Source organism: Sesamum indicum, linkage group LG3, assembly GCF_000512975.1.
Source record: "Sesamum indicum cultivar Zhongzhi No. 13 linkage group LG3, S_indicum_v1.0, whole genome shotgun sequence".
Lineage (NCBI taxonomy): Eukaryota > Viridiplantae > Streptophyta > Magnoliopsida > Lamiales > Pedaliaceae > Sesamum > Sesamum indicum.
In genome coordinates this window covers 23,417,427-23,431,649 of record NC_026147.1, presented here as the reverse complement: position 1 = coordinate 23,431,649, position 14,223 = coordinate 23,417,427, and the positions used below count along the sequence as shown (strand labels likewise).

Below are 14,223 nucleotides of genomic sequence, written 5' to 3'. Positions count from 1 at the left end.
TATGGTTGTCTTCTTTAAAGTACCTGTATTTAGTATTTTGTTAAATTCAAATGGTGTTGATTCACCCATTGCCATAATGGAACTCTAGTTGATGAGGCAATGAATCCATCTACAGTTCGTTACATATTTTTAATATTCTTTTCTATTAATTAATTGCTAGTAGAATGCTGCATGCATGAAGCTTGATTCAACCTTAGACAAAGGATTTTTTTGTCATGCTGGAGTTGGGGAATGTTGACCCTACTTATCTCATTATCTTATGCATGTACTGATATTGGCAGAATTTGATTGTTTCCAGGTAAGTGCTATGCAATGATCAGCATTCTTGTGTGCTGTTTGATTTTTTGCAAACTTTCATACTGATAGGATTTTGCATTAGTTATTCACGATTGTTGTTGATTCATATGGGGTCTTAAGTTGAACTTACTCTCACGATGATTGTATAGGTTGCTGAATCAATTGTTACATTTATTTGAAAAATCATATATATATATATATATATATATATATGTATTTAGATATATAGGTATTCAGAAAATTTATTGATTTATACAATGGAAAGCAATTTTCAGCCAGGTTGCTTCAAGCTGTCTTTATTCTTGGATTGATACTGTAATGTATCTTTTCTATTTATGCTAATGCTGGTTTCTACAGGTGATGATTACAAAATCAAGGTGTGGAATTATAAATTGCACAGATGTCTATTTACTCTTCTTGGCCATCTTGATTATATCCGGACAGTTCAATTTCATCACGAGTATCCGTGGATAGTAAGTGCAAGTGATGATCAGACAATTAGAATATGGAATTGGCAATCACGGACTTGCATTTCTGTGTTAACGGGGCATAACCACTATGTCATGTGTGCCTCATTTCACCCCAAAGAGGACTTGGTCGTTTCAGCCTCTTTGGATCAGACTGTTCGTGTTTGGGATATAGGTGCCTTGAGGAAGAAAACAGTATCTCCTGCTGATGACATTCTGCGATTGTCTCAAATGAATACGGACTTCTTTGGTGGGGTTGATGCTGTTGTGAAGTATGTCTTGGAAGGCCATGATCGAGGGGTTAACTGGGCTTCTTTCCATCCAACTCTCCCTCTGATTGTTTCTGGAGCAGATGATCGCCAAGTGAAAATCTGGCGCATGAACGGTATGCCATCTTAATCACCAATTATCTTGTTAAAAGATGCATAGTGTCTCCTGGAAGGATCATTCAGTGAATTTGCACTTATGTTTGAATGATTTAAATTTGGTGATGGGCAAAGCATTTTACCATTAAGAAGGAAAATAACCCTTGAAATATTCTTGTGTTTATATAACAATGTTCTCCATGCTATGAACTGGTGTTGGAAGTTTCTGGTGCTCTTCCTTTTTTCATTTTGTATTGATTCTGGAGTTGTTTGCTGTTGGAGTTTTCTGAAGGAGCTGGGATTTATTTAGTTAAAGTAGGTGAAAGTGGTGTTCTAAATTGATATACATGTTGTGAATTTGATGAGAGATAGCTAAGAGAAGGTCTTTTGAGTTAGGTGGTCAGTGGGCTGAAGTTTGTGGTCATTTCAGCTTGTCTCTTGATTGAAAAGCTGTCTGGTACAGGCCTACACATTAGATGTTTTTCTAATTTAGTGAACTAGTCGATGCCAAATCAGCTTCACTCGAGTTTCTTGCAACTGGGAGTGCATACCTCTTTAATCAGTCACATACTTGTATCTACCTCATATTTATTCTAAGTGAGTTGTATTAATTTTTTAGTTGCTGAAAAGTAATAGATTTTATAGCTGATATCTGATTTATTTGTCTTCAGATACTAAGGCTTGGGAGGTGGACACATTGAGGGGCCATATGAACAATGTTTCTTGTGTACTGTTCCATGCAAGGCAGGACATTATTGTATCAAATTCAGAAGATAAGAGTATCCGGGTTTGGGATGCTACTAAACGAACTGGCTTGCAGACGTTCCGTAGAGAGCATGATAGGTTCTGGATTCTTGCAGCCCATCCTGAGATGAATCTTCTGGCGGCTGGTCATGACAGTGGCATGATTGTTTTTAAGTTGGAGAGAGAACGTCCTGCCTTTTCTGTCAGTGGTGATTCAGTCTTCTATGTCAAGGACCGCTTTCTACGTGTTTTTGAGTATTCAACTCAGAAAGATACTCAGCTGATACCAATCCGTCGTCCAGGGTCCAGTAGTTTGAATCAAGGCCCTCGAACTCTTTCTTACAGTCCTACTGAAAATGCTGTTTTGGTTTGCTCTGACACAGATGGGGGTTCATATGAACTCTATGTCATCCCCAGAGATAGTTATGGCAGAGGCGACATGGTTCAAGAGTCAAAAAGAGGTGTTGGGGCAGCGGCAGTTTTTGTGGCTCGAAATAGGTTTGCTGTGCTTGAGAAGAGCAGCAATCATGTCCTGGTCAAGAACCTGAAGAATGAGATACTTAAAAAGAGTCTTCTGCCCATTGCCACTGATGCTATATTCTATGCTGGTACTGGAAATCTGCTCTGCAGGGCTGAGGACAGGGTTGTCATCTTTGATCTCCAACAAAGGGTTGTTCTTGGGGATCTTCAAACGTCTTTTGTTAGGTATGCGGTATGGTCTCAGGATATGGAGAGTGTTGCTTTACTAAGCAAGCATTCAATTGTAATTGCTGACAAGAAGCTCGTGCACCGCTGCACTCTTCACGAGACAATTCGCGTGAAGAGCGGAGCATGGGATGATAATGGTGTTTTCATCTATACTACACTGACGCACATTAAGTATTGCCTTCCTAATGGGGATAGTGGAATTATCAAGACACTGGATGTCCCAGTATATGTTACAAAAATATATGGGAACACGATCTTTTGCTTGGACCGAGATGGGAAAAACCGTCCTATCATCATTGATTCGACAGAGTATATATTTAAGCTATCCCTGCTGAGGAAGAGATATGATCAGGTTATGAGCATGATAAAAAATTCAGAACTTTGTGGACAGGCCATGATTGCTTACCTACAGCAGAAGGGCTTTCCACAAGTTGCTCTTTATTTCGTGAAGGATGAGAGAACTCGCTTCAACTTAGCCCTTGAAAGTGGTAACATTGAGAAAGCCCTTGAATCTGCTAAAAAGATAGATGAGAAAGATTACTGGTATAGGCTAGGCGTGGAGGCCCTTCGGCAGGGAAATGCAGGGATTGTTGAATATGCATACCAAAAAACAAAGAACTTTGAGAGATTATCTTTTCATTATCTGATAACTGGTAATCTAGAGAAATTGTCGAAAATGATGAAAATTGCTGAGGTAAAAAATGATGTGATGGGCCAGTTTCATGATGCACTATATCTTGGTGATGTACGGGAGCGTGTTAAGATTCTGGAGAATGCAGGTCATCTGCCCCTGGCTTATATAACAGCTGCAATCCATGGGCTCCATGATATAGCTGAGCGTTTAGCTGCAGATTTGGGGGATAATGTTCCTTCTGTGCCTGCAGGGAAGAAAGCTTCTCTTCTAATACCCCCGAGTCCAGTGCTATGTGCTGGAGATTGGCCTTTGTTAATGGTCAGTAAAGGCATATTTGAGGGTGGCCTGGATGATACAGGCAGAGGAGAAACCGAAGACTATGAAGAGGCTGCAGATGCTGATTGGGGTGAGGCACTGGATATTGGTGAGGTGGACAACTTGCAGAATGGAGACATCAGTCTGGTGCTAGAGGACGAGGTTGTGCACGAGGAGAATGATGAGGAGGGTGGATGGGATCTTGAGGATCTGGATCTGCCTCCTGATGCTGAGACACCAAAAACAGCTGCAATTGGACGTTCTGGTGTTTTTGTGGCCCCCACACCTGGTATGCCTGTAAGCCAGATTTGGGTCCAGAAATCGTCTCTTGCTGCTGAACACGCAGCTGCTGGAAACTTTGAAACAGCAATGCGTTTATTGAGCCGTCAGTTAGGCATACGTAATTTCACCCCTTTGAAGTCGCAGTTTATTGATCTTCACTTGGGCAGTCACAGTTATTTACGTGCCTTTACTTCAGCGCCGTTGATCTCAGTTGCAGTTGAGAGGGGTTGGAATGAGTCAGCAAGTCCCAATGTGCGAAGCCCCCCTGCTCTAGTGTTCAATTTCTCCCAATTGGAAGAGAAGCTCAAGGCTGGCTACAAAGCTACAACTGCTGGAAAGTTTTCTGAGGCTCTTCGACAGTTCCTGTCTATTCTTCACACAATTCCGCTGATTGTTGTTGAAACACGAAGAGAGGTGGATGAAGTCAAGGAATTGATTATCATTGTCAAAGAATATGTTCTTGGTTTGCAGATGGAGCTTAAGAGGAGGGAACTGAAGGACAACCCAGTCCGTCAGCAGGTACTTGCTGCCTATTTCACCCATTGTAACCTCCAGCTTCCGCACTTGAGGCTTGCACTACTGAATGCTATGACCGTCTGCTTCAAGGCACAAAATCTGAGCACTGCAGCCAACTTTGCCAGGCGACTTCTGGAGACCAATCCTAGTAATGAGAATCAAGCCAGAACCGCTCGCCAAGTTCTGCAGGCTGCCGAGAAGAATATGAAAGATGCTACACAGCTTAACTATGACTTCAGAAATCCTTTCGTTGTGTGTGGGGCTACATACGTGCCAATTTACCGGGGGCAGAAAGATATAACTTGCCCCTACTGCAGTACTCATTTTGTTCCATCTCAGCAAGGCCAGCTATGTACTGTTTGTGAACTTGCTGGGATAGGAGCTGATGCATCCGGTTTGCTCTGTTCTCCTTCACAGATACGATGAATTGACCCTACGATTTGCTTGTTTGTGACCTCTCCCAATTAGACAAACCGGCTAAGTCGGGGAATGTTTGCCATCTTGAGAAACAAAGAGGTAGGAGCTCCATACAAAGAGATTAAGACCGAATTTATGCTTCTGTTCAATATTTGGTTTTGTTTTGCAGGATCAGTTTCATCAATCTCCTACCCCTCAACCCTTTTTGGTTTTTATGATTACAGTTTCCATTGTAATAAAGTCATGTAAGATTTTGATTTTGAGACCATTCTTATGCAGTGTGGTAATTTAGTGTGCCTGCCCAAATTGTGGCAACCTTGTTGCCCTTTTCTATCCAGTACGGTGGACCCTATATGTTCTTTTTGCAGATGTAATAGACTTTTTGCAAGCTTATACATTTCTTTGCATTCAGATTTACTAAATTGCGCATCCAGACTTCTTAAAATGGTGGATGATTAAAATGAAATTGCTCATGCTTTCACTTTATTTGAGTAGAAATTCTTTCCAGGAAAGCCCGGTATGGAAGGCCTGCATCTTCAGAGTCCAAATCGCTAGAGCACCATGTACAATACCGTAATTCCGAGCACCCACAAAGCCACGTAGGCTCTCTTGAAGATATGAAGACTTGCTTTCGGGGAGATTTGTTGATGATGCTTTCTTTTCCTACAAGATCACCTAGGGCATGGGCCCATCCCCATGAGAAACTCGTACACTCCTAAGCCTTCATTAAAATAGTCTTAGGGTTGTCAAAAGTGGTTGAAACCCCATGTGACTTCTGCCGCTCCACTCCTTTTTCTTAAGGCATTTGTAAAATCATGACTGAGAAATGCCAATAAACCAATAATTATGCTCAAAGAGAAACCTAAGCTGGTCTAAAAATACCAAAATGACTACCTAAGTCAAAGTATATTAATTTTATATGGTAAATGACCTACACATTGTCAATCATGATGTTTGGCACTTTGAGGGCCAACGGGGCCCTGTCTACATAATCTAGGATTAGAGTAACAATTAAGGAGAATGATGTCCCTTAACATTTTTCCTCAAGATCCCAAAGAAAAGGAGTGCGCCCCCACCAAACAGGCTAGGTCATGCTTGTCCATGAATAAGGTATTAAGCTTGTAGTAACTAATTTAGCAGATTCAAAAAACTAGCCTATTGAGTCAGTATATAGTAGAAACAATACGTTATACAGATTGTTGACATCCTATGACACAACATAATAAAAAATCTCAACAAACTCCAAATGATCTGATTGAAATCAACTTCTCAAAGATATTTGAAAATATTAGGCAATACTCGGTTAAAAGGTTATATCTTCATAGGGATGGCAACAAGACGGTTCTGGGTTGGGTTTGCCCGGACCCAAGACTCGTCCCTCTTTTGTCCCACTCCATGTCACTTTCATGCACAATTTAAAAATTTACGGAATTGTCATAAATTATTGCAGACGAATGAAAATTACATAATAGTAAAACATAATTCATCAGTAAGTCAAAATTTAAAATGAATTGTATAAGACAAAATATATGTTCATCCAAATTATTAATTTTTTCATCAAGTAGTATCATTTTACGATCTACAATGAATTATATAATATAAGAAAAATATTCAACAAATATTTTATTTTTTTATTAAGTAATATCAATTTAAATTTAAATATCTTAACATAGTTTTCAATCTAAAATGAATTGTATATGACAAAGTATACACATTCATCTAAATTATTATTTTTTTCATTAATTAATATAATTTATGGTTTATAAATAATACATTTAACTAATTTTTTATTTTTTGTATTTCTTATATAGAGTTGGATATATGTAAAATATTTAAGAATTTACTTATAATATAATAATATTTTATTAATAATGTATTATATATGAATAATAAATAATATAATACATAAAAATATGAGTCGGGTTGGGTTCGGGACGGATTTTGTACAAAACCCATACCCCACCCAAACCCAGCCGAGTCCCAACCCAATGGATCGGGACCCACCCCCAATAGGTTGGGTTCGGGTCAAGACCCCGATTTTCCTGGCCAATTGCCATCCATATATCTTTGTCTAAATTCTAAACTACTTTTTTTTGTTATTTAATTAATACATGTAGCTAGTTATCCAACAATGCATGATTCACCTTAACCACCTTTTGGATCTTGCTCTAGGAACATCTATAAAATGAGATATAGTGCAGTCATTTCAGAAACATATTCTATCATACTTCAACTCTCACTCTCTTTCGATCTCAAGCTATTTTTAGCTTTTTTTATGCATTGCACAAGGAATGTATCACTTCACCGTCATTTTCAATCAACATTATTACGTTAATTCAAAGTTTTTTATTTTATTTTTTTAATAATTTTATCATAGATTTAAGCATTAGAGTGTAAATCTCTATTTTATAGATTAGTACACATTAATCTTACAATTTTCATAAACATATTTCAACCTTTGTAGTGCTATTAAATTCCAGTAAGCATTGAGCAACTCTTTTACCTACTATATTTTGTGTAGAGTAAACAAAAAATCTGCACAAACCATTGGTACATATTTCATTTTTCAAAATTAAAAAATATGTGTCAATTATGTGTACACGATAGAGAAAGCAGTGATGTGAGAGAGATGTGCATGGAAGTTAATTAAGGGTGAGGTGACATTAATGAGTCGCCCCCAAAGATATTAAAGGGAGCATTAAGGTGTATTAAAGCGAGGATTAAATGATAAAACTAATTATTTTTCTTAAAAATTTATCTGTTATGTTACATTAAACATGACGAAAATATTAAATTTAATTAATAAAACTTGAAAAATAATTAAGCTAATAAAATTTCAAATCTGCAGTGTGGATGTTTGGGAATGATTTAATAAAGCTTTCAATCACATCACAGGATCTCCACATTCACAAAATTGAGTTTGGAGGTAGTCCCAAAGCGTGCGATTGTGAAGCAACATGTTCTACGCCAAATATACATACAGACATACGTACATAAACCATGCATGTATTTGTACAGTAGCTCCGTAATTGAAAAGACGTTTTTGGTTTTTATTATTATTCTAAGAAGAAGCAGAAGGCGCATTCGGCAGGTCAACCCGACGGACGCAGGGCTCGAGACACGAACCACATCACAAGGCTGCCACTCCTTCAATTGGGACTCTCACCTAATTATTAATACATTTCTATTTATTTTTATTATTTAATTATTTTTCGTACATAAAAATTTTAAATAAGATTTCAACTTCAATCATCACCCTAAATTGAATAACTAAATTACGTCCATCCCAGAAATAATTATAAATACAATTCCATAACCATATAAAAATTCGGATACAGCGTTGTCTTATAATATTAGGAGAGGTCAAATAGTAAACTACACACGTTATTACATTTTCTTTTTTATTAAATATGTTCACAACTCACTTTTGCATGTGTACGGGTGATTAGGGCCGCCGTTTGTCCGTACCAAATTTTTAGAACAATTTGGAGATTTCAAATAAAATGTATAATTTATGGCACTAATTAGGGAGAACTGAAGTGTATTACTTTCCCCTTTTTTTTTTTTTTTTATTATGTACGTACCCACTCTTATACGTTATTAATGAATTTTGAATTCAACATCTCTACAACAAAATATTAACTCCAAATCGTTTAAATATACCTTAAAATACTCGAGTTTGTTTATTTCCTTTTCTGTCTCTCTTTTTTTTTCTTTTGCATGTGTACGGGTGATTAGGGCCGCCGTTTGTCCGTACCAAATTTTTAGAACAATTTGGAGATTTCAAATAAAATGTATAATTTATGGCACTAATTAGGGAGAACTGAAGTGTATTACTTTCCCCTTTTTTTTTTTTTTTTATTATGTACGTACCCACTCTTATACGTTATTAATGAATTTTGAATTCAACATCTCTACAACAAAATATTAACTCCAAATCGTTTAAATATACCTTAAAATACTCGAGTTTGTTTATTTCCTTTTCTGTCTCTCTTTTTTTTTAATGATTATTTCCATTGATTGAAAATATATAATAGAGTAGCAGCAGTGTGGTGTTAGAATTTTAATGATGGATGGCTGGTCCAAGCCTGGTTTAAATCTTTTCAAATATTTTTTTTAGGAATAGTTAAATTTAATATAATTATACTTAAAATTTTTATTATTTTGAAAATGATATATACTGTCCCTAATATTTATTTGCCTTAAACAAATAGATTTCTCTATTAATTAAAATTTATCAAATTCATAGATATTACTAAAAAAAAAAATTGAATAAAAATTCATATTTATTAAAAATTGACTTATTATAAATCAAATATATTTTTTGCCTTAACCAAATTATCCTTATAAGGATAAAGATATACCTCCTCATGACATGCATTAACGACTGAAAATGTACAATGATAGTTTGGTTAAAAAACAATTATTTGATTTTAAAAAATTTAAAAACAAATCAATTGAGACGAATATGGATTTTCATTCAATTTTTTGCTAATATTATTAAAATTCAATTAATTTTGACTAATAAATAAACATCAAATATACTAAACCTTCAAGAAGAACAGTGTAATTATTCTTTTCTTTTTAAAATTTTGATCACCAGTCTCTAGGATGTGTCTTGTCAAGCGGCAGCAACCACTTTTCTGTCTAATATGACCACAGTGTGAAGACCAGTCCTGACCAGGATTCAGTATTATTGCTCATGCATGTGGACATACAAAACATCATTAATTAATTAAAAAAAAAAAAATCTAGCAAAATCACTGATATGAGTGTGGTCTGCAGGCTCTTTATGAAGGTCGTCTTTGATTTTGGTCCAGTTCTTGATTGTTTGTGTACTTCTCAAGTTCTGCAAGAACAATCAAAATCCTCTACAGTGTTTGATTGAATAAGGTTGGTCCGAGTATAGAACTAGTGCACTAAATGCATGTATGATGGTATTATGTGGCAATTGAGGGTTGTATATTATACAGAGTACTGTTGATGAATAGTGTATCGTGCCATCGAAATATGAAATCAAATTACAAGATCAGTTCCACCCAACAAAAGGATCAAGTTTATGAATTGTAGGTCATTACAACAATAGGTGAAGAAGCGTTTACATCACGGAATAGTACATAAAAAACTGACTATTGTTTCTAACTCCTCTTAGATTGAAAAATATTGGGATAACTACGACATCCTCTTCCAAGATTTGATGGGTTTATAAATAGACACTCTCCATTTTTTAGAAAATTACATATGATGTTTCTTTCTTTCTTTCTAATAAATAATACCCATTCGTTAGTCAAAATTCACTAAATTCAAAAAGTTGAATGAAAATATTATTAACTTATTGCAGGTTAAATAATTCTTTTCTAAACAAACCACCTTTATACATTTTTACGCAATAATGCATGTGTGAAGATATATCTTCACGTTTATAAGGATATTTGGTTAGAAATGATTTGTTTAACTTACAATAGGTCAGTACTAAGTCAATTATGGATAAATACGAATTTTCATTCAACTTTTTAGCTAATATCAACGTATTCGGTGAATTTTAACTAATGGATCGATGGATCCACTTATTAGACAGAAATAAAAGTCAGAGGTGCTAAATATAAATTTTAAAAATAATAAAGAATTTACGTGTAATTACATTAGATTTGAGGATAAATACGTGTAATTATCCCAAAATTAAATATATGTGAGATCTAAAAAAAGTTAAATTGTTAAAGCCAACCAATACGTATTTACCAACCCACTTAAAATTAAAATCACACAATGAAAATAGAATACAAAAAATTGAAAAGTCTTGGGAATGAAGTGTCCATTTCAGTAGCAATTAGAATATATATGGTATGTAGACATAGATATCCAAGATTTTATGCATGCATAAAGGTAAAGTAATTGCAGCTTCTATGTCCTTTTTTGGACATGTCTCATCTACCCGTCTCTTCAATATTCCTTACATTTCATTTTCTTCCGTCTCAGATAAACTCACTGACCACTTCAATCTTCTCCACAAGTACATCATATTTAATAAGTGAAATTAATTAATTGCTCGTCCCTGCATTATTTATATGTCTCGATGATGTATTGAAAGCATAACTTGAAACGTGGGTGTGTGTTGATTTTTATAATAATTTATTATTTATTTATTTTTTATTTGAATGTGTTTGTTGATTTGAAAATTTAAATTTGAATATATGAATGATATAATTGAACGTACACTATAAATTGAAAGAAAGAGCATCACTTGAAACCCGATTCAGGAAACTTCTTTATTATTACATCAATCAATATATTAACAGCATTACGTAAAACTTAATTAGTAAACTTATTCATCAATTACATGACTGATAATGTTAGCATCAAAAGGGTTCGTATTGATTTTAACAAGAATTTATTTCTTTTATTAGTAAATTCACAATTCAATTGCGAGAAATGATTTTAGTTCATTTTGCATTTTGATTAGGTAATAGCTATGAATTTATTTTTTATGAAGTAACTAGGGTTTGAATTCTCGACAATTATGTTAAGATTAAAGAGAATTATGTTGTTGGTAGTCTCTAGGAAGAGAAAAAAATAATAATAAATCGTTGGATTGCTTCCGAGTGTTAATTGTTTTGAAACGATCACAGGAAGAATTAGAGAGGAATACGAGGTGTTTTATTTGATACTATAATGTAGTAATAATGGGAGGGCCAACGGATAATTTCTGCAGACTCGAGGAATTCTTTGAATTTCGCAAAGGCCGATGGAGACGAAATTGAGTCACTAATCTTACTGACTGTGACGCTTATGATCATGTTATCGTTAATGATCGCGTGTTGATTGGTCAGTGATGAAAGAATTCTGCGTTGAGAAATAGCTTGTTTCCTAATTTGGATTATTTTTTATTTATTTAAGGGAATAATGAATTTAAATTATGATGGGAAATGGTGAGGGGAAAGGCGAAAGTAGAGCGTGTTTTACGGTGCAAGGACGAATAAGCAAAAGCTGATGCAACGCCACGGTGGCATGTCTGTTAGCCGTTAGATCACCATGCAAGGGCTGGGATTCAATTTCTTGATGAGGTAGGTTTTTTTATTGCAATAACTGCAAGAGAACTGTAGAAGAAGTGGCAGGATTTTCTGCTAAAACAAAAAAGGAAAAATCAGTTCCCCCACCCCCAACCCCAACCCCAACCCCACCCGGCCCGGCTACACTAACACTGACTCCTACAGTCAACTACTATAGTAAGTGTGTGTTGTGTGTGAGAGAGAAAAAATTGGTAGCGTGGGGGGTGGATGTCTTAAATTGAGGTTGCAGAGGGGTGGTTGCAGTGGCCGATGGCGGCGTTTGCAGGGCTGTGACTTTAATGCATCCACAACACAACAATTCAACTCATCACCATCAAGACTCAGAGAGAAAGAGATAGAGAGATAGAGAGAGAGAGAGAGAGAGAAAGGGAAACCCAACGAACTCCTTTCCATCTCTCCATTCTGGAACCTGAATAATTCCGAAGTTTTGATAGTGAAAGAAGCTGCGAGCAGAGAACAACACTTCAAGAATCACAAGCACACACACACACACACAGAGTAGTAAGTACTTCAGCCAGCACAAGGAACTCTCCAGTCTCTTCCCACGTACGAAATACACATATATGTACATCTATTTCATATAAGTATGATTAATGTTTACTGTATATAGTGGTAAATTAAAACTAGCTAGCTAGTCCCATAAATCGACATATTGCAAATTTACAAAATAACCCACACACACACACTAACACACACAGTGGCTCGGATCTTCCTAGGAAACGCTACTACATGATAATTACCCTTCCTCTACCCGGACCCCTCTTGCCCGAATAAGTCCTTTTTTTGTGTTTGCTATGGATTTGCTCTCAAAATTGAGGTTGAACTTAGCTTGTAGTAGGGTTGGAAAATGTCCGAGTTTTTCTCACTAGGTGGTGGTAAAGAACAAGACCAAGATCAGCAAACAGACAACAATAATAGCTTGTTCCTGTTCAAGAACGAGGAGATCTATAACAAGGGTTTTGAACTATGGCAGCAGTACAATCAATTGCACCAACAAAGGCTTGTCTCTCAGCAGCAGCAGCAGCATCACAGTATCCAAGATGTTCACTTTTCCATCGGCCCGAGTAATATTGGTGATGAGCCTTCCGATTATAGCTACGGATCAGCAGCAGGTTTTAGGGTGATGAATCAAGGTAGGGGTAAGAACGACGCCGGGGTGAACTGTCAAGATTGTGGCAACCAAGCTAAGAAAGATTGCGTGCACATGAGATGCAGGACTTGCTGTAAGAGCCGAGGGTTTCCGTGCCAAACCCACGTGAAGAGCACCTGGGTTCCGGCGGCTAAACGCCGCGAGAAGCAGCAGCAGCAGCCGGGTTCTAATTTGCAGCAAGATCAACAGCAGTTGACCGTCGGAGGGGAAAACCCTAAACGGCTGAGAGAAAATTATCCAGGTGGAGGTAATTCTAGTCTTGCTACACCACTACTATTTCACGTTTAATTGTACTCCACCCGTCAGGTGATGTTGTAGGTTTTATTACACCGAAAATCGGGAGTTTTTCAGACATGGGCTCCATCGATCTGATCGATGGGGTTTTCAGTTCTTGAAAAATAGGTTATAAGTTGGACTCAGAACTCTAATGCTTCATAAATTCTATGCAGGACAGGAAAATAATTGAAACCACATGAACTCTAGAATAATTTATGTATGGTAAAATCATTTGCGTGATATGAATGAACCCCAACTTCCCGAGCTTAAACCACCACAATCTTCACCTTTCCCTTTCTCTTTACTCTTACAGAGTAAAGCTGACGCAAAGAAAATCTGTGAAGAAAAACACTTATTAGATTTTTCACTCAAGAGATTTCTTGATCCGTACGAGGAAGAAAGAATCTTACATATATATATATATAATTCTTTGTTCTGATCAATGACTAGGGTTTCGTGAGTTGGGACGACATCTCCCACCAGAAGTGAATTCTCCAGCCTTATTCCGCTGCGTGAAGGTCAGTGCAACAGACGACGCCGAGGAGCATTTTGCTTATCAGACGGCTGTCAACATTGGTGGGCATGTTTTCAAGGGAATTCTCTACGATCAAGGCCCTGAAAGCCAGTACAGTGGTGGTGGGGGAGAGAGCTCCTCCGCCTGCGCAGGATCATCACAACAGTCGCATGATCTCATCACCGCCACTACCAACCAGAACGTCACGATGCTTGACCCTTCAATTTATCCCCCTCATCTCAGCGGTTTCATGGCGGGTACGCAATTCTTCCCACCACCAAGGCCTTAAGAAGTAGAAATTTGGTAGCTACTGATCTTTTGAAAAGGGTCGTCTACGTTAATAGATTTCTTTCCTTCTATTCTAGCTAACTTGAGATTGACATAATTTGTTATTATTGGTGATATCTAAGCCTATTCTAAGCAACCAATGAAGAAAAAAGGTGGACCAATTCAAGAAGGGTGCATGTAAGA

The 14,223-nt window shown here is 36.7% G+C and overlaps 2 protein-coding genes across 3 annotated transcripts in view; both read left to right on the top strand.

Annotated features, from left to right (window-relative positions):
* The window catches only part of LOC105159316 (coatomer subunit alpha-1-like), a 6,133-nt gene extending 971 nt beyond the window's left edge, over nucleotides 1-5,162 (top strand). Inside the window, exons 2-3 of the mRNA XM_011076330.2 lie at nucleotides 655-1,149; nucleotides 1,801-5,162. Coding sequence (XP_011074632.1) covers nucleotides 655-1,149; nucleotides 1,801-4,754 — 3,449 coding nt within the window. The 3' untranslated portion in view covers nucleotides 4,755-5,162. The remainder of the gene's footprint in view (nucleotides 1-654; nucleotides 1,150-1,800) is intronic.
* On the top strand, nucleotides 11,935-14,223 carry LOC105159315 (protein SHI RELATED SEQUENCE 5-like). Of its 2 annotated transcripts, none has more exons than XM_011076329.2 (2): nucleotides 11,935-13,203; nucleotides 13,689-14,223. In XM_011076329.2, the coding sequence occupies exons 1-2, from the start codon at nucleotides 12,660-12,662 to the stop codon at nucleotides 14,039-14,041; spliced, it is 897 nt and encodes a 298-aa protein (XP_011074631.1). In that variant the 5' UTR covers nucleotides 11,935-12,659; the 3' UTR covers nucleotides 14,042-14,223. The 2 variants fall into 2 exon arrangements, with proteins under 2 accessions (XP_011074631.1, XP_011074630.1); XM_011076328.2 differs by having other exon boundaries at nucleotides 11,939-13,209.

What these genes read in the sequence shown, in the direction of transcription:
- LOC105159315 (XM_011076328.2), top strand. Translation starts at nt 12,660, where the DNA reads ATGTCCGAGTTTTTCTCACTAGGTGGTGGTAAAGAACAAGACCAAGAT. An exon ending in AGAAAATTATCCAGGTGGAG is followed by an intron (nt 13,210 to 13,688) that starts GTAATTCTAGTC and finishes ATCAATGACTAG; the next exon opens with GGTTTCGTGAGTTGGGACGA.